This window comes from Malaclemys terrapin, chromosome 2 (assembly GCF_027887155.1).
Source record: "Malaclemys terrapin pileata isolate rMalTer1 chromosome 2, rMalTer1.hap1, whole genome shotgun sequence".
NCBI classification, from domain to species: Eukaryota; Metazoa; Chordata; order Testudines; family Emydidae; genus Malaclemys; species Malaclemys terrapin.
In genome coordinates this window covers 158,586,510-158,610,429 of record NC_071506.1, presented here as the reverse complement: position 1 = coordinate 158,610,429, position 23,920 = coordinate 158,586,510, and the positions used below count along the sequence as shown (strand labels likewise).

The 23,920-nt window shown below is 39.9% G+C and overlaps 1 protein-coding gene across 3 annotated transcripts in view; it reads left to right on the top strand.

Moving 5' to 3' along the window:
- Positions 1 to 23,920, top strand: part of MARCHF6 (membrane associated ring-CH-type finger 6) — a 117,108-nt gene that overhangs the window by 13,205 nt on the left and 79,983 nt on the right. For 2 of the 3 annotated variants that reach the window (XM_054018071.1, XM_054018069.1), the window contains exons 2-6: positions 374 to 473; positions 1,465 to 1,538; positions 16,406 to 16,549; positions 17,871 to 17,943; positions 21,000 to 21,165. In XM_054018071.1, coding sequence (XP_053874046.1) covers positions 374 to 473; positions 1,465 to 1,538; positions 16,406 to 16,549; positions 17,871 to 17,943; positions 21,000 to 21,165 — 557 coding nt within the window. The remainder of the gene's footprint in view (positions 1 to 373; positions 474 to 1,464; positions 1,539 to 16,405; positions 16,550 to 17,870; positions 17,944 to 20,999; positions 21,166 to 23,920) is intronic. The other variant, XM_054018070.1, reaches the window with a different exon arrangement.

Sequence of the window (23,920 nt, the reverse complement as noted above, 5' to 3'; positions counted from 1 at the left end):
TGCTCAGGCATGCATCCTCAGCAGTTGTATGGTTGTATATACTTGTTAATTCCAGAACCTTTCATTCTGTTTTTTTTGTGTGGTAGAGATTTTTATCAATTTTTTACGGTGGCAGGGTGTTCAGGAAGCAGAAGCAGAATTCTGTTCTGCTCTTCTGGAGATCATAGACTCTTTATTTCTCCAATTAAGTTCAAAATATGTCTTGTGTATTTTTCAGTTTATTTCATTTTAAATCGGTCTGGTTTTATTTTGCTCTGTGGCATGATCCTTGACCATAATGCTATATTTTCCATTATTTTTTATTCTTAATTTATTTTGATATTAAATGTGTGAGAAACTTTAAGCAAAATGATAAGTTTCTTGTTTTGGCCAGCAGACATATGTAGGGTGTGTCGGTCTGAAGGAACACCTGAGAAACCCCTCTATCATCCGTGCGTGTGTACTGGCAGTATTAAATTTATTCATCAAGAATGGTAAGTTTTAATTTTTTAAACAGAACACAAATGTTTTCTAAAAGGGATACTTGTTAGGTCTTCAGAATAACTACTTTGTAAACAGAAAAGTTAGTTTGTGGAAAAATTATATTTAAATGTAAACTTTTGGATGGTTCTTACAGGTTAGCTTGCATTGTCCGTTTTCTGTCTATATAGCATAAAGAGCATGTGAAAACCAAAGTATGTGCAACCTACATGTTGTAACAGTCATTCCTGCTTACGAATACAGTAGTATTTGACTGGTAGTCTTTTATAAACTGTGTGCATCAGGAAGATAGCTGACTAAACTTACTAAATTATTAGTATATCTTTCTGCACCTTTATAGATATGAATTAGAGTGTAAAGGTCTAATGCCCAAGGGTAAATATTATATTTAAACTTTTAAAAATCCGATATTAATGCAATATTATGATTGCACAGTTAAGTATGAAAATGCCAAAGTTAAAGCTGCCCCCCAGTGTGAATGGATTATGATAGTGGTTAATTACACAATCACTTACTATTTCAACCGTAGATATGCAGGTGTACTTTGTACAAACAGTCCTCAGAGAGGAGAGAGGGAGGGAGAAAAAAAATTACAGGTCCACATTAATAGAGGTGCACGTGCCCTGTGTGTGTTAGCCTTTCGGATAGTAGTGTCTATAAGATTTGAGTTAATGCACACCCAAGGAGGGCACATCATCAGTAGTACAAACAGTCTCTTTGAAGAGTCTCAGTTACCAGTGGTAGCCCACCCTCCTTTTCCATTTTTGCATACCAATTTTATTTTCATAGTGGTCCAATCTATCTGTATTGATTTAACAGACTTAATATATTTGATAAATTAATAAATCCAATTATTGGCTTTTCAACTGTAATTTTTTTAGACTTGAACTTTTCATAAGTGGCAGGAAATCAATTGCTTGGATGTCTTAAATTTTTAAGTGTAGACACATTTTAGCTCCATGTTCGTGTTTCTCTTTATTGCAGCTTAGTTCAGTGGCTGAAACACAGCAGAAAAGAATACTGTGAATTATGTAAGCACAGATTTGCTTTCACACCAAGTAAGTATATAACACCTTTTCTAGCTTTTTCAACACCTTTGTTTCCTTATTTTCTTATTTGTGATATTTATAGTAGTGATTGGCTTTTTTTAAATTTCTAAGTGTATCTGTATTGATAGTTTTGGCCTATGTCTCTTATTCTTGTTTGACCCGCAGCTCTTTTGAGTAGATCACAATATAGGCTTTTAAAAGTTTTTTCTTTGTAGCAAATAATACTGATTTTTTTCATCCACCTAGTTTCCAAGAAAGAATATTCAGTATCTTTTTGTTGATGCCCTCAGTTCCAGTTCATGGACTGTGAGCTGAGTTTAAATGAATTAATACATACAGTTCATTTTCAGTTAGTGTGTGAAGCAGGAGTAAAGTTCTGAGGAATCTGGAAGTTTTAGACTGCTAAAATGAGGTGAATCAAACCTGTAATCTATAGTTGACAAACGTTTTTCAATTGCTTTTGAAGTATCTATCTATAAGAACATTACTTAGCAGAATTGACTTAGTATCTTACTAACTTCTTCCTAGCAACACAGTTGACACTAACAACGTGAGTTGATTCATGTACCCTAATGTTCTCCATCCATTCTATCGCTACCTCAGTCAAAGTTGAGTAGCTACCACAGATAATTGTCGTGTTAACTTCAATTTTCGTTAGTTGAATCTAAGCAGTTGAGTTAATTTTTAAAAACCTTAGACTCAAGAGCTGATCTTATCTCTATGCAGTTTCTGATGGGATGCATGTTCTGTTCTACTGGGTAACAAGAAAACTAACATTGGGCAAAGTGTCAGATAAGTAAGGCCCCTGACCTATGTGGCATATTAGGCCTCAATCATTCCCCATTGCCCCCTCATTGCCTGTCCAATCAGTACAATATTCCTTATATTATTTATTTTGATTCAGTTTACAGTAGAACCTCAGAGTTACTAACACCAGAGTTACAAATTGACCAGCCAGCCACACACCTCATTTGGAACCAGAAGTACACGATCAGGCAGCAGCAGAGACCAAAAAAAGAGTAAATTACAGTACAGTACTGTGTTAACTGTAAACTACTAAAAAGAAAAAACTTCTGTGTACTAAAGTTTCGAAGCTGTATTAAGTCAATGTTCAGTGTTAAACTTTTGAAAGAACTATAACAGGGATCGGCAGCTTTTGGCACACGGCCCGTCAGGGAAATCCGCTGGCTGGCTGGGACAGTTTGTTTACCTGCAGCATCCGCAGGTTCGGCCCATCACAGCTCCCACTGGCTGCGGTTCCCCATTCCAGGCCAATGGGGGCTGTGGCAAGCGGCACGGGCCAAGGGATGTGCTTGCTGCCACTTCCCGCAGCCCCCATTGGCCGGGAACGGCGAACCACAGCCAGCGGGAGCTGCGATTGGCTGAACCTGCAGACACTGCAGGTAAATCGGCCCGCCGGTGGATTTCCCTGACAGGCTGCGTGCCAAAGGTTGAACATTTTGTTCAGTTACAAACACTTCAGACTTGCAAACAATCTCCATTCCTGAGATGCTCCTCCCAAATTCTAAGTTTTAAATGTGCTGCGTAAAGAGACTTGTTTTTTTTTTTTTTAAACTAACGAGTCCCTGCATCCTAGGAACTGTCTGGGATGGGGAGGGAAGCTGGCGGTTTGAATAGTTGGGTGTTTTTTGTTATCCAGGAGGCAGTTTGGCTCTTGCTGCTGGAGGACATCTTTTTTTTTTTTTTTTTTTTTTCCCCCCTCACCCTCTGGATTCAGTTGCCTCTATCCCCAACTCACTAGGGGAGGAGTATTTTATTCTCCGTTCCAGGAGCCCTTCATACCAACTAGCTGTCACCTTGTAACCAACCCCAAAATCTGTCATAGCAACCATAATAACATAAAAGCATATTAGACTGATGCTACTACTAACATGATCAGAAAATAAATAGCTAATGTTGACAGTTTGGGGTTAACACCAAACAGATGAGTGGAGCATTAAGCATCTTTCAGAGTTACTGTTTCAGACTGGTTGGTAGACTCTGACATATGTTACTGCATTGGTTATACCCGCTTCTTGGTTATACTTCTAGCTTGCAAGGGTTTCCTCTTAAACCTTAAAAAATGAGGTGGATAAAAATTATTTTTAAAAAATCAGTGTTTATTTAAATAGTTTTGGTTTTTTTAATAAATTTATTTGACATTAGGACAACCTATGCTAAGGCCTTAACTTATTATAATTTATTAAAATAATTGAAGTTAAATACAAAAAAATAAAATAAAGTACATGTTTGCTGTCAAGTTTTAAGAAAAGTCAGACTACTGAGCTGGTGGAAGTCACTAATCTAAGCAATTTATTGAAATGGGACCAGCTTATGATAGCAGTAGACTCTTCTGTATGTGCAGAGAGAATATTTTCTTCATTTCATTTTCTTCAGCTAGTTCAGTTCAATAGCTAGTTGAGAAAACATTTGGGAGTTAAAAAAGTAGGGATGCTTGTTTTGCAATCTCTGAATAAACACTGGGTATAAGAAGATGAGATGTGCTAGTGCTAAAAACTTGTAGAACATGGTGACCAGAAACAATCAGTTACTACAGATATTTCCTTTATTTAATAAATCAGTTATTTTTAAATGCAAAAAAAGTTTTGATAAACTTTGACTAACTTTTTTCTTGTGTATCCAGCATTTTTAATGTAGTTTTATTTGATAAAAAAAATTAAAATGCTGTTTTTGTGTATTTTAATTGAATTTGAATGTCCATCCGAACAGACCTTGACACAAATCACAACTAAATCATTACTCATCTGGTTAATAAGAAATGCATCATTCATCATTTTCTAGTATAATAAAAATTAGGAATCTGAATAAAGAAGTTAAATTTTATAGTTGCGCAAATAAATGTGATTATAAATATAGTGTATCCTCTGGTTACACTAAATTTGGTGCTGCTTTTTGCTAAAGGCTATATTTAGTTGCAACAGAAAATCCACCTTGATTCTGGGGCACAACTGTGTGGCATTCTAAGAGAAATCCATAATTTTGCAGCAATCAAAAGGCCAACTAATTGAATTTTACATGGGGCTCTGTTAATAACTTACTTCCATTGTTTTGCAGATATATTTTAAGTATGAGCAATACAGCACTTACCTCTAAAGAAGGCAGGAGGCATTTAAACACAGTTATGAAAGGTGAAGAGAAAGTTTGAATGCTTGTGCACATATGTATTCCAGTTAGGGTGTGTGTGCATCCAGTGCATTCGGGTCAGAGATGATTGGGCAGCAGTACCCACTGGGATGCTTCTAGCTGAGCGCATAAAGGATGGGGCCACCCTGACCCTTCTCAGTTTCTTCTCACCATCTGCAGCTCACTGTCATTCAGTACTTATTAGCACTCTTGTATATAGTTAGCTTAGTTTACATAGTAGTTAGTGACAGGCTTTTTTAAAATCATGTTTTCTTTTCTTTCTGAGTTTTTGAGAGAAGTCTCTTTTCTATTTCCTTGGGTGGTACTCCTGTACTACTGCTGCTGCTGAAGTTGTCAGTCAGAAAATCCCCAGGTTTTAAATAACATCTGTTCTCTCAGGCTGTCATGCTGCTAAATGATGGATGTACAATGGTTCCTGTTTTGTTTAGAAGGCCGCATTCCAGAGAGGTTCATCTATGTAGCTCCTTCTCCATAAGAGCAAAGAAATCTAGAGAGAACTGGCTGAGAATGTATCTCGTGGAAGAATCCATGCTCCTGGCCTCCGGTACCAAGTGTCCCTGACTATCTTTCAATAAGGAGTGTTCTGGCAGCCACTCTATATTTGGTAGACACTCTGGTGCTGAATACCTCTTCCTCTGAAAGAGGGTGAAAGCACTAGGAGTCGACCAGAATGGAGGCACCAGTCACAGTCTCCAGGGCCATCACTTAAACCCCGTAAGGGTATACCTACACAGCCCGTGGGAGCAAGCCTTCCAGCCCACGTCAACAGACTTGGTCTAGTGGAGCTCAGCTAGCACTTGAAAAACAGCTGTGTAGACAGTGATTTGAAGTTGCAGCTCATGTTGAAGTTTGGGCTCTGAAGCCTAGAGTGGAGGCTTATACCTCAGTGGGGGGAAAAGGGTAGCTTGAATTCTGGTACACCCTTTTAGCCCATCTACGTCAGGCCTTGACCACAGCCTCCTTACTACCCACATGTAAAAAAGCTGATCAACATTATCAAGTTCCAACACTGGGTTTCAAACAATTCTTACTCCATGCAAGGATCGTTTGTAGTGGTGGCTGTAAATGAGAGGTCCAGGCCAGGACAACAGAAGTCTAACCCTAGGGACAAGGAACTTAAAAAGCTTGACTAGCAAGGCAGAAAAAGCTACTCCACAGTGAGCTTACAGATGAGAATCACAAATTACCAAGCGGATCTCTCCAAATATAAGTTTATTAATTGGGACTCCCTTTCAGTATTTACGGACAAAATGCCCAGTGATCTCAGCTGGAGTTCAGGCTGTAATAACCAAGGGCCAGCTCATAGCCGGAACATCACTTCTGGTGGTCTTGACATGACAGACACAGCCTCACAATCTGTGACAATGGCCATTGTGAGGTGAAGGTCCTCATAGCTTCATGCTTCCGGTTTCCCTAAGGAAGTACAAACAATTGAGGGGCTTCCCTTTGAAAGGTGCAATCACTTTAGGGACAAAACAGATAAGGCCTAGAGATCAATTAGAATTCACATGCTTGCTCCCAAAGGGAGGCATTATAGGCCCAGCCTTATCAACCAGTCTCTTTTCCACCTAGACAATGTGATCCAGCTAGGCAAAGACATAAATTTCCTAGGCTTCTGCCACACTTGACCTCTCATCAGCATTTGCAAACCTCAAAGCAGCAGGTTTAACTGCTTACTCAGGAGCAGAATTCACGTTGTACCAGATCTTCCCAACCTGTCCCTCCCTTGGGAATTAGTTGTACCACTTCCACGGGGTCTGGAATGCCATAACCTCAGATTATTGGGTTCTAGACATTGTGGAATTTGGGATTAACCATTCCCTTTCAGTCCCCCATTCATTCACCTTTCCACTCCCTGTTCAGGGTCCCTTCTCGTGAGATTGTACAATCTCTTCTCGATCTTGGAGTTATAGAGCAGATTTTTCCAAAGCATAGGAGAAGTGTTTCTTATTCCTATTATTTTCTCATCCCTAAAAAGAAAAATTCTAAGGCCTGTCCTAAACCTAAGAGTCCTGAACACCTTTATCAAAACAATGGTGTTCAGGCAGTATTCCTTCTCTCGATTTGAACGACTGGTGTGCTGCTCTTGATCTACAGGATGCCTGTTTTCGTGTGTCTATCCACCCCAGCCACAGGATATATCCTAGCCATATACAGTACTTCTGTTCAGCCTCTCCTCAACCCCCAGAAGCTTTTATAAAGCTTATGGCAGTGGCTTACCTAAGGGTATCCAGGTATTCCCGTATCTGGACAATTGACAAATCTGTTGTCACTACAGGCAAAAAGTCACAGATGGCATCCATCAGATCCAGGCACTACTTGGTTGAGTCTGGAAAATAAACATGGACAAATTGACAATGTGTCTGTTTTAGAGAATTGAGTTTATTGAGGCCATTCTTGGCTCAACATGTGCAATCACATATCTACCTCTGGGAATGTTCCAGTCCATTTTAACCCTATGCACCAGTCTATGGTCTCCCTCGAGAACAACAGCAAGTTTCTGTCTCAAGCTGCTGGGACACGTGATATCCTGCACACATGACTGAGCTTGCCAGAGTTCTTTGCATGCACTAGCTGAATTTGCACCACCAATGGACAGCCCTGTTTGAGAATCGCCTAACTTGGAATATTTATGTATACAACCACTTGAATAAATGATTACTTACCTCTACAATAACTGGTTCTTCAAGATGTACCATGTACATATGTATTCCATGACCCACCCTCCATCCCTGCTACTCTGAGTCTGATATCAACTAGGATTCTGGTATGAAGGAAATAGAGAAAACAGGGGAGGGGAGGGTGGCCCTGTCCTTTATGCCCTTCATTGGAGGCACTGAGAGCACATAAAATTCATGAACTCCCCTGATGGGTACTGCTGACAAAAGTGTCTGGCTTGAGTGCACTGGACAAACACATCTGAAATGGAATCTAATTGTGCACCACACATCTCGAAGAACCACAGTTTCTATGTATTAACAATTTAGTTCCCTTAAAAGTAGAGTAAAAAGGGGAAGCGATCCCAAATCAATTGCAAAACATACATCTAGACCTAAAAATATGTACATAAGTATGTATTAAGGGGAATGGAAATACTTTTTACCTGTCAGGGCTTAAGTTTCAGTCCTTGGGGATCTCTCTTCTATAACATCTGGTGACCGCAGTTAACACCTAAACTGTGCAGGAAACTGTGTTTTTTACACTCCTTTAGGTGTGAATGAAATTATTAATTGTAAGTGGGATAGGAACAGAACCCTCAGGTCTTGGCAGGAAAGTGCAGGAGTTGATTTCAGCAATTGTATATTAAAGTAATTGGCCAAAACTTGAAAATCAGGTCACTTTATTAGATGTTTGAAAACAAATCCAGAAGCCTAGTGTAATTCTAGACATCCATTTTTAAAAATTTGCTCTTAGTTGTGGTTAGTCAGTCTACGTGTTGACTGAACAATAACTGTAAAAATAATTTGGAATCCATTTTTTCATTATTTCTGTAAAAAGCATTTCAGTTCACTTTTAACTAACTATTCTTTCTTCTCTGGGTTTCTAAAGAGCAACTGTTCCACAGTCCCCCACTTGCCTCCATGTGATACCCTAGCAGGCACTCTAACATCACACCAAACAATCATTAGTACTGGAGCTTGCCTACTGAGATAGATAAGTTTATTTCCCACTATTGTATAATTTTAAAAATCTATCAGTATTCCTACCTGACATCCTGTAGGATGTGAAATAAGAGCATTAAAAACTAGGGCTGTCGAGTGTTAATTTAAAAAAAAATCATGATTAATCGTGTGTTTAAAACAACTAATTGCAATTAATTGCTCTGTTAAACAGTAATAGAATACCATTTATTTAAATATTTGTGGATATTTTCTACATTTTCAAATATATTTTAATTAAAACACAGACTACAAAGTGTACAGTGCTCACTTTATATTTATTTTTAAATATTTATTTGCACGTAAAAAAACAAAAGAAATAGTATTTCAATTCACCTAATACAAGTACTGTAGTGCAATCTCTTTATCATGTAAGCTCAACTTTCATTTGTAGGATTATGTACAAGAAAAACTGCGCTCAAAAATCAAACAATGTAAAACTTTAGAGCTTACAAGTCTACTCAGTCCTACTTCTTGGTCAGTCAGTCACTCAGACAAACAAGTTTGTTAACATTCATGGGAGATAGTGCTGCCCGCTTCTTGTTTACAATGTCACCGGAAAGTGAGAACAGGCATTCCCATGGCACTGTTGTAGCCGGTGTTGCAACATATTTATGTGCCAGATAGGCTAAACATTCGTATGCCCCTTCATGCTTCGACCACCATTCCAGAGGACATGCTTCCATGCTGATGATGGGTTCTGCTTGATAACGATCCAAAGCAGACGCATGTTCTTTTTCATCATCTGAGTCAGATGCCACCAAGAGAAGGTTGATTTTCTTTTTTGGTGGTTCGGGTTCTGTAGTTTTCATATCAGAGTGTTGCTCTTTTAAGACTTCTGAAAGCATGCTCCACACCCCGTCCCTCTCAGATTTTGGATGGCACTTCAGATTCTTAAACCTTGGGTCGAGTGCTGTAGCTATCTTTAGAAATCTGACATTGGTACCTTCTTTGTATTTTGTCAAATCTGCAGTGAGAGCATTCTTAAAATGAACAACGTGCTGGGTTATCATCCAAGACTGTTATAACGTGAAATATATGGCAGAATGCAGGTAAAACAAAGCAGGAGAAACCAGAGTTCAGTCACAAATTTAACGCATTATTTTTTTAATGAGCATCATCAGCATGGAAGCATGTCCTCTGGAATGGTGGCTGAAGCATGAAGGGGCATACAAATGTTTAGCATATCTGGCATGTAAATACCTTGCAATGCCGGCTACAAAAGTGCCATGTGAACGCTTGTTCTCACTTTCAGGTGACGTAAGTAAGAAGCAGGCAGCATTATCTCCCATAAATGTAAACAAACTTGTTTGCCTGAGCAATTGGCTGAACAAAAAGTAGGACCGAGTGGAGTTGTAGGATCTAAAGTTTTACATTGTTTTGTTTTAGAGTGCCGTTATGTAACAAAAAATGTACATTTGTAAGTTGCACTTTCAGGATAAAGAGATTGCTCTACAGTAGTTGAATGAGGTGAATTGAAAAATACTATTTCTTTTGTTTATCATTTTACAGTGCAAATATTTGTAATTAAAATAATATAAAGAGAGCACTGTGCCCTTTGTATTCTATTGTAATAAAAATCAATATATTTGAAAATGTAGAAAAACATCCAAAAATATTTAATACATTTCAATTGGTATTCTATTATTGTTTGATAGTGTGATTAAAACTGCAATTGTGATTAATTTTTTGAATCACGATTAATTTTTTTTAGTTAATTGCGTGAGTTAACTGTGATTAATTGACAGCCCTATTAAAAATATAAGTATGAAAAAATGCATGATACCGAGGGTGGTAGAAATAGGCTTGTCTGGTCTTTGGATGGACACAGTTTTATATAAAGCAAAATAAGTTGCTCACCTTCCCATCCAACACAGTCTGCAATGCTGATTAATGGTGGGTTTGGCATTGCCATCTGAATTAATACTGGGCTGTTAAATGGAAGGAAACCAGTAGTGGGGTATCAGCTCTTCAATCCCCAAAAGACTAACTTGTAAGTTAAATAACATGTTCTGAAATGTGCTCTTGCCTTGTGTGAATTAAAAAAATCAAGATGTCTTTGTACGTTAACCTGAGTAGTGCTCATATTGTTGTAATCCTTGTCCTTTCTCACTCATTCCCTTCCTGCTGTTTATCACCGTTCATGCGTATGTTCACTGTCCTGGTTTATTGAAGTGACAGTTAAAAATGTGAATGGATTGGCTCATTTACCTAGTTATTCTCAAGCAGTCAGAACAAATTCAATGACCATTGAAACAGAACATTGCACTATATTATTTTATTCCACCATTGTCATATTATTTTACAAAAAGAGCCATGATGAGAGAGCTCTGTTTACTTGCATTGAAAGAAGATTCTGATTGTTTCTGCAGCGGTTGTCATAAGGTGGGATAGGATCCTGGATCTGCTATTAAACAGCATTTTTTAGCAATTTACTAGGGGTCAAGTAATAAACAGTTACATGATTTAGGGCACTTACAGACTCTTCTGAACTACTTTTTGCAAATTGGGACACTTAGCATGGTGTATATACTCATTTTTAAAAAAAGCTTTTCAGACATGTATACTTGCAAGTTAGGTCAGGTCTGCTGTATTTTAAACTTGTAAAAGTTAAATCTGAAACTATTCAATTTTGGTAATAATGTGCAATTATTGCCTAGTTTTTTATCGAGATGTAACAGAACAGCAGGTGATCATGTACTCTGAATATGATCTTGTACTGACCATATCATTGTAGTATCTGGGAACTTTCCAGTTAACTGGCATGATTAATGCTATCATATATGGTTTATTCCTTGTCTCATCTTCTCCCCAGGGGAAAAATTGTGTGCTCAGTGCATAATTTGCATTGGATCATAATTGTTTCACTACTTAAGTAGAGAGGGGGATGAGGCAAAGTCTAAGGATTGGCAACCTTTGGCATGCGGCTCGCCAGGTTAAGCACCCTGGCAAGCCGGGCCGGTTTGTTTACCTGCCACGTCCGCAGGTCCGGCCGATCGCGGCTCCCACTGGCTGCAGTTCACTGCTCCAGGCCAATGGGGGCGACGGGAAGCAGCTGGTGGTTTAAAAAAGATCATTGCGGCAGGCTTGAGTTGGTGCATAGTTTCTCCAGTAACTTGCCAGTGGCAACCTCTCGTCTGATATGAAGAGGAGCAATATTGCTCAGAACTGGAAGCCATGGGAATGGAGTCGGACGCAGGGTACCAGAGATGATGCGCATGGCGGCATGCAACTGTGTATCCACTAGTTTGGTGTGTGACTATCGACTCCAAACTGGTGTGCAGTACTCCGCCACTGTCTTTCAGTAGTTTGCCAAGTCACTTTGCATGTCTTTTTTTAAAGTTGTAACTGTAGACCTGAATTGCATGGCAATAGTGTCATGAAGTGAGCTTATTAGGGGAAAGAGGAAATGTTAAAACTGGCTTAACCTGTAGTGGTCCAGTTGATAACTTCTGATTTAGATTTGGTTGTCATTGGCATGCTGTGTCCATATTGCCAAGAGGTAATAGCTTTGTTGAATTCATGTCAGTTTCTTGCATTTTTGATGGTTTAGTGGAGATGTTTTAGCAACAATGAAAAACGAATGAATACTGGACGATTGATACAAAATCCTTACATCCTTTGACCCTAACTTTGAACATGAAAGCTGCTAGATTATTTTTACACTTGACTGCAAACCACTCCTTACCTCAGAAGTGATAACTAATTTACTGTGCAAACCATCCAGATAATGCCGGAAAATAGAACTTCAGTGACTAATTGCATTTTTGTCTGGAGGGGAATGGATGTTGGGGACTCTCTCCTAGCCAACCACTTTTTCAATTTGGCAAAGAGGATTAAGTTTTTTTTAAGAGGACCTTTTTTTTTACTTTTGGCCACCAGTCCATCTAGAATTAGTTTTATTTAAGGAAGAAAGCTGAGCTAAACCATAAGGGTTTTTTGGGTTGTATACTGATGCTTCCATTTCACCTTCCTAATTCACCAGTTGATAATCCTCTCAGAGGCCATTGGAAGCAAGAGAGGCAGATTGGATATGAGGAGATATTAGGAGGAAGAGAGAGTGTCTCAGAAAGACATGGGCTCTGGGGTGCCAGGGGATGATGGGGGGAAATTAACAGGGATGTGTTCTCATTACCTGAGCCCACCCAAATCCACCACTTACAACACATCCCTACACCTACTTCTGTCTAGGCTTGCCATGGGTAAGGATCTGTGGCTGGGGTAGAGGCAACCCGGTGTAACCTTTATGCCAGGCACTTTCTATTGAGGGGCTACCCAAAACACTATTGTTTTTATATGGCTGGGAGCCATGAAGTGCTGATGATGTCTTTGTGCAGACTCTCCGGGCTACCCTCTGTATGGTCCTGGTCTCCTCCCCACATATTGTATCATCCCCTCCTGGATTTCTTGACTTGTTATGCTGCAGCACCTTGAGGAGCCAGGGGGAATGGTAAGAAGGATGGGGAGTGGGGCTTGAACAGAGAGCACAAGGAGTTTGAGGGCAGCAAATCAGGCTATGCACTAGGTTTTTTAGAAGTAGCTATCAAATTTGATTGAGACATTAACTTTGATAGCTATTTCCATCCCTACCAAAGTTGTTGAAGACTTCTTAAAAACTTGGAAATTTTCTCCAAATAAAGTTTGTTAAAATTAGCTAAGTGTCCTGAAGTCGTCATACCACCAAAACAGCAATTGAAAGGCCACCTTCTTCACATTTCTTCAGCTCACTCAAATTAATTACCCAAGACACACATGCCTACTCCCATTACTTCCACACAAAACATACAGTCTCTAATTGCAATTGTTACAACACATCAGCACATTTTTAACCATTCCATATGATCAGTATTAAAGGCTACATTTTATGTGGAGGTCAGAAGAGGAGGAGGTATGTGTTGTAAATGGTGGATTTAGGTAATGAGAAGATAAAACAACAGCTGTAAGTTGTGTGGGCAGAATGGATTGATTTAAATAAAAGTAATTTAAATCAAGTGGAAAGCCTTGATTTAAATTATTTTAATCAACTTCTCCATTTGTACTTCAGATAATTTTCTGAAGAAAGGTGCATTCTCATTCGTTTATATAACCATTAAAATGTTGATTTACAACTAAACAGAGCCTTTACAATAGATTTGATAGTGTACAGCAAAAAGATGTGTATATATATACATTTATTTAAGAAGTTATATAGCTCATTATTTTCAGTTTCTTATTAATTGTATATTTTAGTATGTTAGAAAAGGGTGAATAATATATTCCTTATTTGCCACTATTGTGCCATATTTATGAAGCTTGACCTCAAAAGTTAGATGTTTTTCCCCCTGATTTTTCTTTATATAAAAAAACAGCCTTTAACTCAAAGTTTTTGATACAGGCTTATTGATTCAATAAATTTATTTTTTATTTAAATGTTTTAAGAGATTATTATAAAAAATGTACCCTTTAACATATTTTTGTATTAAATTCAGATTTCATTTTAAACAGGTTTATTTTTAAAAAGAAATGTATTGTAATTTAAATAACAAAATAAAAAAACTCCCAACTTGTGTCTCTAAAATAAAAAAATTCCGATTTAAATTTAAAATAACCGATTTGTATCCACCCTGTGTACACTTGAGCAAACTAAACTGGTTGTTAATAGTTTGGAGGAATAGTCTGTAAAATGTACTATAATAGTTACAGACAAGCCCAAAAATTAGGCACTTGTGAAAGGGGTATGTGTTGGGGAGATTTACCATTAGAGAATGGCTTCACTCTGCAGAAGGGTGCCATGATAGTATAAGGTCAGTAGAGATGACTGACCCTGTGGGGTACAAAATAGACATTTAAAAAAAAAAAAACTTTATAAAATGGTGCAGTAGCTTTAGTCACTTACCTGATCTTCATAAATCAGTTTGTGATGTCATCTATATAGTTGAATTATGTGTGGAATGTCCCTCTTAACTCTGCTATCTTGGACATTATGCATATAAATCTAAAATGGATGGATTTTTCTTAAACCTATTTGTAGATTCTTTTAAATGACAATAATCTTTGGTTTATTCTTTCCTGGTTTTAGAACTAAGCAATGACACATCCCATTTTGATATCAACTGTTTCTTACATGTTTAGTTGATGCAAAGGATGCTGAATGGGAAAACCTTCTCCCCCCGCCCCCCATTTAACCTTCTGTTTATTTAATAACATAGTTTTAAAACTAGAATGGACATTTTAAGTATTGTTAAAGTAAGATGTATATTGGGTATTCTCTGTAAAATATTTAGCCTTTGGAGGAAGTTCTGATAATTAACTTGCCCATCTTCCTATTTATACTGTCAAGTTGTCTTTTAAATTGGTAAACACTGGCTTGTAAATCGTTATTTCAAAAGTCACACAAGTTGAAAATAAACTGTAAAATTGCATTTTAAACTCCTGATTCTTAAATTAAAAACCTGTCCTAATTCACATATGGGCAAGGAGAAGGTAAACAGTTGCCTCTTTGGTAAAGCAGTTTTAATTTTATTACAAGCAATATGCTGCAGTTTTTAGAATAAAGCTAGCAAATGGGGAATATCAGTTTAAAGGCCAGACTTGTGGAAGCCAGCCTCTGCACTCATCGTTAATGTGCCTTGTGTGACCAAATACCTGATTTGTGGGTGTGATCTCTTACCTGATTTCTTGGGTCTGCAAATTATCGTGGGAGCAAAAGAGAAGTCCACAAAAGATAGGGCTCAGAATTTTGACCAAAATATTTGCATCCCAGGCGGTTGTACTTTCTAGAGTTAAGTCTTGTAGATGCTCATATTATACAGCAAATGGAATATTCAGTGTCTTGCTTAATTTTTGAAATACATTTCTTGTTAATAAAATAAAAGTTTTATTTCCTTATTGCTGTTGATAGGTTGTGTTTTGTGGCTCTGAGTGTCCAAGAAGTTTAATGTAGGGAGTATATGATTGCACTGTATAATGAAACCTGGACTTCAATGTGTTCACTTTTATAAATGTTCATATATAATAAAATGTTTAGTTGGACTAGATTTTTTTTTAAAATAACTCTTCCTATTGAGCAGTTGCATGTAAGAACATACAAAAAAATCATATTAGTAAGTCAGAGCCTGACTTTTGGCTAGCTGTAAGGTATGCAGGAGCCAGATGAAGTGGTTAGAACTTAAAAATTATATAGTATGGAAAAGTTATTGAAAAATTAGACCAAAGTTTTTGAAACTTCCCAGACAGCTGAATGACATAACCATTAAATGACATTTTAAAAGAAGGAAAAAATATTGGATTGGAATAGCTATGGTGTAAACCTTTGGAGTTTTGTTGTGAGAACTGTTTTGAGTTAGTCTCTTATGGTTTTAGATCAATATTTTTTAGTGACTGCTTTTCTCCTTGTGCTTTTATCCAACAGCTGATATCATCTGGAAACAGTTCCTAGATGTGTACATTTTAGATGTTGGGTATTCTCTCTGGAGGACCCTTGAATTTGGAATTTTCTTCTCCCTTTCTTGGCGGGGCCTGAGTTTGTTGACTTTTCTGCATGATCTGTTGCTTAGTTAGCTTTCTCTCAGGGGGCTAGGTTGAGTAGGGAAGTCTCTTGTGATAAAGGAGGGGAGTTCTATATATTTGGGTGATACTGTGTTACAGAATTTTAAACTTTTGGTTAGTTTTTTCTCTCCTTTCAAGGCCTATGGTGTTGGGCTTGTTCTGAGGTAACCTGGATTTACTGGTAGAGATGACGGTGTTAATGCCCCAAAACAAAAACTTCTCAAACTCTGAAGTGTCTGTAAAATAGTTGTTCTATAAAGTTAAATACATGAATTAAGGAGAACTTGTGGTTTAAAGGTTTCATTGTCACTTGCCTGAGATGGCCTGTAGTGGATGTATAAAGTGTGAAAACAGAGTAAATGTTCACTTATTCTTGGCTTTGTGGCTATTTGTTTGTTGTTGCTGTACATTTTTCTTAAATATAATTTAAAAATTATGCTATTGCCTGCGGGGCTATATTATGCTTTTATTGCAAGCACATACAAAAACTGTTTTATAAAAGTGTTTTTCTTTTCCTCTCCTTAGTTTATTCCCCAGATATGCCTTCACGGCTTCCAGTCCAAGACATTTTTGCTGGACTGGTTACAAGTATTGGCACAGCAATACGATACTGGTTTCACTATACGCTTGTGGCCTTTGCATGGTTGGGAGTTGTACCTCTTACAGCATGTAAGTATTAAGTTTTTGCATTGAAATACTTTCATAATGATGTTCTTATAACAAGCTTGCAAATAGCCATCAGCTTTAATACTTCTCATGTGTTATCAACTTTGTGACTTGACCACGCATTTTATTTCAGATGTTTATATTTTGCAGTATTTTAATTACTTTATCTAAGAAACTATCCGATTCATAAACCAATAGCATAGTGCAAACAACAGCTAATAGGTAGGAAAACAGAGACCATTTTAAGGGAATGTTAATGAAGCATGAGAATACAGGACAGCATTTCAAAAGGAGAGCACTAAAAATATTTAACATACTGTCAACAGCCCTAGTCTCAACCCAAAGGTCCCTCCCAAAACAAACCTGAAACTACATATTTTATAATCTAAATAAAACAAATGTTTAACAAAACACCCCTGGAATTAAGATAGGTGCATGCAGGGCTGGTGCAAAGATACTTTGTGCCCTAGGCGAAATTTCCACCTTGGCCCTTCCCCCCACCCAATAACATCGATTCATTGAGGGGCAAATCCCAACGAGCCTTTATAGACCCCAGGGGCCAGCCGTGCCTAGGGGCTGCTCCCCAGACCAGGTTCTCCCCTCCACGCCCCCTGAACTCCCCTGGAGGGTGCACAGCCCCCCTGCAATCCCTCCCCTCCCCTTCCTACCCCACCCCGGCGGCCCCCGCCCCGAGTCCACTCACTGGCTTTGCCGGGCTTGGGCTGCTGCAGCAGCTCGGCAGGGAGGAGCCGCATTCTGGGGGCTCATGCAGCAGACGCATGTGGGCAGAGACCCCTGTTTGCCCCCGGCTTCTCCCTCGCTGCGCTTGGGCTCTGCGGCTCCCGGCAGTGTGAGCCGCCGCTGCCCCTCCCGGAGCAGGCTCAGGGCCCCGCGTCCCGGTAGCGGATCACATGCCTGGGAGCCACAGAGCCCGAGCATGGTGAGGGGGAGAGCTGGGGGGTGCATGGGGGCCTCTGCCCTCATGCATCTGCTGCAGCCTGCAGGAGCCCCCCGGGGGGGCGCCAGGCCACAGCCTGGGCAGGAGGGGTGGGGGGCACGGCTGCTCCCCGCTAGCGGCACCCCTGCCTTTGCAGGGCTCCTGCCCCCATCCACGCCAGTGCTGGGAATAATATGTGAATAACAACTATATAGTAATACCTGTTGTGACTTATGTCTGAATGAAATCTTTTTGCACATCTGTATTGGTTCCCACCCCTTTGTTACTAGGGCTAAGAGCAATCTGGAATAAACTAGTAATGGTCACTTTAGAGAGTTATTCCCTCATAACTGAGGGTATTTACAGCACTTTGTTTCTTTTATACAGGCCGTATCTACAAGTGCTTGTTTACTGGCTCCGTGAGCTCACTATTGACACTGCCGTTAGATATGCTGTCAACGTAAGTACTAACCAGCCTGATATCTGTGACTTTTTAACCAGATGCCTATTAAAGTTGTGGCTTTTGGTACTCTCAATTCCCAATTCTTTTTCATTATCTTTGCAACTTGCTCTACTGATTCCTTCCCTAACACTCCCTCTTCATTAAATACTTGGAAAATTACTTTTTCTGCCACCATCTAATATTTTAACATTATTGACTTCATTCTGTAATCATTCTAATTAACATTTGTTTGTGCAATAGCTGATTCTAATTCCTTGGGCGTTCATGGAGATTGAAAGGCAAATTGAAGCTGTCAAGCAGAACTTGTACTGAATCAAATCTGAAATGAACATTTCTAAATTAAACTACCGTATATACTCGTTCATAAGCTGAATATTTTTGGTAAAAAAGTGACACATCAAAGAGCGGGGGTTGGATTATAAATGGGTCTACACCAAAATTTGGTGATTTTAAACTCTATGGAATCATTGAATTGAATATCTAATACAGGGGTCGGCAACCTTTCAGGAATGGTGTGCCGAGTCTTCATTTATTCACTCTAATTTAAGGTTTCACCTGCCAGTAATAAATTTTAACGTTTTTAGAAGGTCTCTTTCTATAAGTCTATAATATATAACTAAACTATTGTTGTATGTAAAGTAAATAAGGTTTTTAAAATGTTTAAGATTCTTCATTTAAAATTAAATTAAAATGCAGAGCTCTCCGGACCGGTGGCCAGGACCCGGGCAATGTGAGTGCCACTGAAAATCAGCTTGCGTGCCGCGGGTTGCCTACCCCTGATCTAATACATTGCCATTTTGTTTACCTGGAGCACCTGCAGGCATGGAGCCCCTCGGCTCCCTGTGGCTGCGGTTCGCCGTTCTCAGCCAATGGGAGCTGCGGGAAGTAGCGCCATTTCCCGCAGCTTCCATTAGCTGGGAACAGCGAACCGTGGCCACAGGGAGTTGAGGGGCTCCATGCCTGCAGACGCTCTAGGTAAACAAAACATCCTGACCTATCATCGGCTTACCCTGATGGCCAGGAGCCAAAGTTTGCCAACCCCTGAAATATAGGGTCGGCTTATGAAAGGGTCATACAGTCTTTGCTATTTTTACCTAACCATCTTGGGGGGTCGGCTTATAAACAAACGGGCTAATGAACGAGTATATATGGTAAATTGTTTCTTACAGAAATTTAATTTGCGAGTATCTTCTGTTTTTTCATGTTGTTCTTGAGGACTATTTTCCTTGTGTTTCTCCTCCGGCTTTATCCTGTAGTGAGTCAAATCTCTTACAGAAGTGTCTCCCTGGAATAACTAGTTCTTCTTCAAGTGGTGTCCCTGTGGATGCTCCACTTTATGGGCACCCCTTTCACTTTTGATAGCAGTGTTTCTTCTCCTGGTATATGTGCCCTACACATCCTCATGCTCTGTACCAAGGCTATATAGGGCTGCGTCGGTGAACTGCCCACAGTTCCTTCTCAGCCAAGCAGTCTACAATATGCCTGTTCGTTGTGTACCTGTTTTCCCCTTTTATTAGTATTTTTGTTTTATAGATGGTTCTTCGTACTAGCAATAGTAGTAGGTTTAGTACCTTAGAGTTGGAATGTTTGTTCTCCTTTTCCTTTAAAAAAAAAAAAAAAATTGTTTTTCCTTTTCCCCTATTGAGGGACTTGAACAACTTTTTCTTCTGTTGAGGATACCGGGCTCCCTGAGATTTAAAAGGTGCCTCTTTTGTTGAGAAGCAGTCCCTGTGGGTGGTGGTTGTGACGGGTTGGATCACAGAAACCCCCTTGGGAGCTGCCACCTAATGTGCCAAGACTACTTCTGCTCCTGTTTTCCCTGCCAGCTCAGGACTCCAGCACCCTGTCTTGCTGAGCCAGACACTCCCGTCTGCTCCAACAAAGACTCAGGGTCTAAATTACTTGCCCCAAAGCTGCAGGTTTACCTGAAAACAGCTCACAGTAGTGTGCTTGTCTTTAGCACTCAGATGCCCAACTCCCAATGGGGTATAAACCCAAATAAATCGGTTTTACCCTGTATAAAGCTTATGCAGGGTAAACTCATAAATTGTTTGCCCTCTATGACACTGATAGAGAGATATGCACAGTTGTTTGCTCCCCCAGGTATTAATACATACTCTGAGTTAATTAATAAGTAAAAAATGATTTTATTAAATACAGAAAGTAGGATTTAAGTGGTTCCAAGTAGTAACAGAACAAAGTAAGTCACCAAGCAAAATAAAATAAAATGTCTATGTCTAATCAAACTGAATACAGATAACCTCACCCTCAGAGATGCTTCAGTAAATTTTTTCCTCAGACTGGACACCTTCCAGGCCTGGGCACAATTCTTTCCCCTGGTACAGCTCTTGTTCCAGCTTAGGTGATACCTAGGGGATTCTTCATGATGGCTCCTCTCTCTCCCTTTGTTCTGTTCAACTCCTTTATATATCTTTTGCATAAGACGAGAACTCTTTGTCCCTCTGGGTTTCCACCCCCCTCCCCCCAGAAAAGCACCGGGTTAAAGATGAATTCCAGTTCAGGTGACATGATCACATATCACTGCAAGACTTCATTACCCACTTACCAGCACACACACATACAGGAAGACTCATAGGTAAAACACAGCCATCTGCAGACAATGGTCCTGGTTAATGGGAGTCATCAAGATTCCAAACCACCATTAATGGCCCACACTTTGCATAATTACAGTAGGTCCTCATAGTTATATTTTAGATTTTTAGTTTTAGATACAAGAGTGGTACATTTATACAAATAGGATGATCACACTCAGTAGATTATAAGCTTTGTAATAATACCTTACAAGAGACCTTTTGCAAGCATATTCCAGTTACATTATATTCACTTATTCATTATATTCACTCCCTTGAAATGGAAATATTACTTGTATGTACATTCCTATTAAAGGAGCTGGGAAACGTAGCTCTTCAGATCACAAAATGAGAACTTAGTTTAACTGATTTTGACTGAGGGATTCTATGTGAACAAAAATGATTAGAAATTGTTCTTTTTTTTTTTTTATATTAACATAAATGTCTTGTTCTTTTTAACAGGGAAAATTTATTGGCAGACTGTTTGCAGGGTTGTTTTGTGGTGACATGCACACTCTGTGCATTTATCAGTCTAGTGTGGTTACGTGAACAGATTGTCCATGGAGGAGCACCACAGTGGTTGGAACAAAATCAACAGCCACCCAATGGTCTTGGCCAACAAAATGAGGTAAAAGTTTGTAAAATGCAAATTAGTTTAAAATAAAGTTGTGGAGGAGGGGAAAAAGGGGGGATGTGCACATGGAAGAATAAATGGTGAAAAACCTGTCCACTTCAATTTAATACATTTTACTGCAAGGGGATCTTATTTCTACACTTTCAAATATACAGTCCTATGTAACGAGGAGTCCAGTGACACCTTAAAGACTAACAGATTTGGGCATAAGCTTTCGTGGGTAAAAAACCCCACTTCTTCAGATGCATGGAGTGAAAATTACAGATACAGGCATAAGTATACTGGCACATGAAGAGAAGGGAGTTACCTTGCAGGTGGAGACTCAGTGTTGACAAGGCCAATTCAGTCCGGGTGGATGTGGTCCACTCCCAATAATTGATGAGGAGGTGTCAATACCAAGAGAGGGAAAATTGCTTTTGTAGTGAGCCAGCCACTCCTAGTCCTTACTCAAACCCAATTTAATGGTGTTAAGTTTGCAAATGAATTGTAGCTCTGCAATTTCTCTTTGAAGTCTGTTTTTGAAATTTTTTTGTTGAAGAATGGCTACTTTTAAATCTGTTATTGAATGTCCTGGGAGATTGAATGCATCCAAGGGTGCTGAGGGAGTTGGCTGATGTGATTGCAGAGCCATTGGCCATTATCTTTGGAAATTCATGGCGATTGGGGGAGGTCCCAGATGATTGGAAAAAGGCAAATATAGTGCCAATATTTTAAAACGGGAAGAAAGAGAACCCGGGGAACTGCAGAGTGGTCAGCCTCACTTCAGTCCCCGGCAAAATCATGGAGCAGGCACTCAAGGAATCCATTTTGAAGCATTGGAGGAGAGGGAGGTGATCAGGAACAGTCAACATGGATTCACCAAGGGCAAGTCATGCCTGACTAACCTAATGGCCTTCTATGGTGAGATAACTGGCTCTGTGGATATGGGGAAAACGGTGGATGTGATATATCTTGTCTTTAGCAAAGCTTTTGATACGATCTCCCACAGTATTCTTGCCAGTAAGTTAAAGAAATGTGCATTGGATGAATGGATTATAAGGTGGCTAGAAAGCTGGCTAGATTGTTGGGCTCAATGAGTAGTGATCAACGGCTCGATATCTAGTTGGCAGCCGGTATCAAGTGGAGTGCCCCAGGGGTCGGTCCTGGGGCTGGTTTTGTTCAACATCTTTATTAATGATTTGGATGATGGGATGAATTGCACCCTCAGCAAGTTCGCAGATGATACTAAGCTGTGGGGAGAGGTAGATATGCTGGAGGATAGGGATAGGGTCCAGAATGATCTAGACAAATTGGAGGATTGGGTCAAAAGAAATCTGATGAGGTTCAACAAAGACAAGTGCAGAGTCCTGGACTTAGGATGGAAGAATCCCATGCACTGCTACAAGCTGGGGACCGACTGGCTAAGCAGCATTTCTTCAGAAAAGGACCTGGGGATTACAGTGGATGAGAAGCTGGATGAGAGTCAGTAGTGTGCCCTCGTTACCAAGAAGGCCAACGGCATATTGGGCTGTATTAGTAGGAGCATTGCCAGGAGATCGAGGGAAGTGATTATTCTCCTCTATTCGGCACTGGTGAGGGCATACCTGGAATATTGAGTCCAGTTTTGGTCCCCCCACTACAGAAGGGATGTGGACAAATTGGAGAGAGTCCAGCAGAGGACAACGAAAATTATTAGGGGGCTGGGGCACATGACTTACGAGGAGAGGCTGAGGGAACTGGGGTTATTTAGTCTGCAGAAGAGTGAGGGAGGATTTGATAGCAGCCTTCAAATACCTGAAGCGGGGTTCCAAAGAGGATGGAGCTCGGCTGTTCTCAGTGGTGGCAGATTACAGAACAAGAAGCAATGGTCTCAAGTTGCTAGAGTAGATATGGGGACAGAGTAGGCAATAGGGTTTGTTACAGGGATTAGTTCCTGGGTTGGTGTTTCTGTTGTGTGATGTGTAGTTGCTGGTGAGTATTTGCTTCAGCTTGGGGGGCTGTCTGTAAGCAAGGGCTGGACTGCCTCCGAAGGTCTGTGAGAGTGAGGGATCGTTTTCCAGGATAGGTTGTAGATCATTGATGATGTGCTGGAGAGGTTTTAGCTGGAGGCTGTATGTGATGGCCAGTGGTGTTCTGTTATTTTCCTTGTTGGGCCTGTCCTGTAGTAGGTGACTTCTGAGTACCCGTCTCGCTCTGTCAAGCTGTTTCCTCACTTCCCCAGGTGGGTATTGTAGTCTTAAGAATGCTTGATAAAGTTCTTGTAGGTGTTTGTCTCTGTCTGAGGAATTGGAGCAAATGCAGTTGTAACTTTGGGCTTAGCTGTAGACAATGGATTCCTGGATAGAAGCTGGAGGCATGTAGGTAAGTATAGCGGTCAGTAGGTTTCTGGCATAGGATGGTGTTTATGTGACCATCACTTATTTGCACTGTAGTGTTCAGGAAGTAGATCTCTTGTGTGGACTGGTCCAGGCTGAGGTTGATGGTTGGGTGGAAATTGTTGAAATCTTGGTGGAATTCTTCAAAGGCCTCCTTCCCATAGGTCCATATGATGAAGATGTCATCAATGTAGTGTAAGTAGAGGAGGGGCGCTAGGGGATGAGAGCTGAGGAAGCGTTGTTCTAAGTCAGCCATAAAAATGTTGGCATACTGTGGGGTCATGCGGGTATCCATAGCAGTGCCACTGACTTGAAGGTATAAGTTGTCCCCAAATCTGAAATGGTTGTGGATGAGGACAAAGTCACAAAGCTCAGCCACCGCGAGTGCCGTGGCC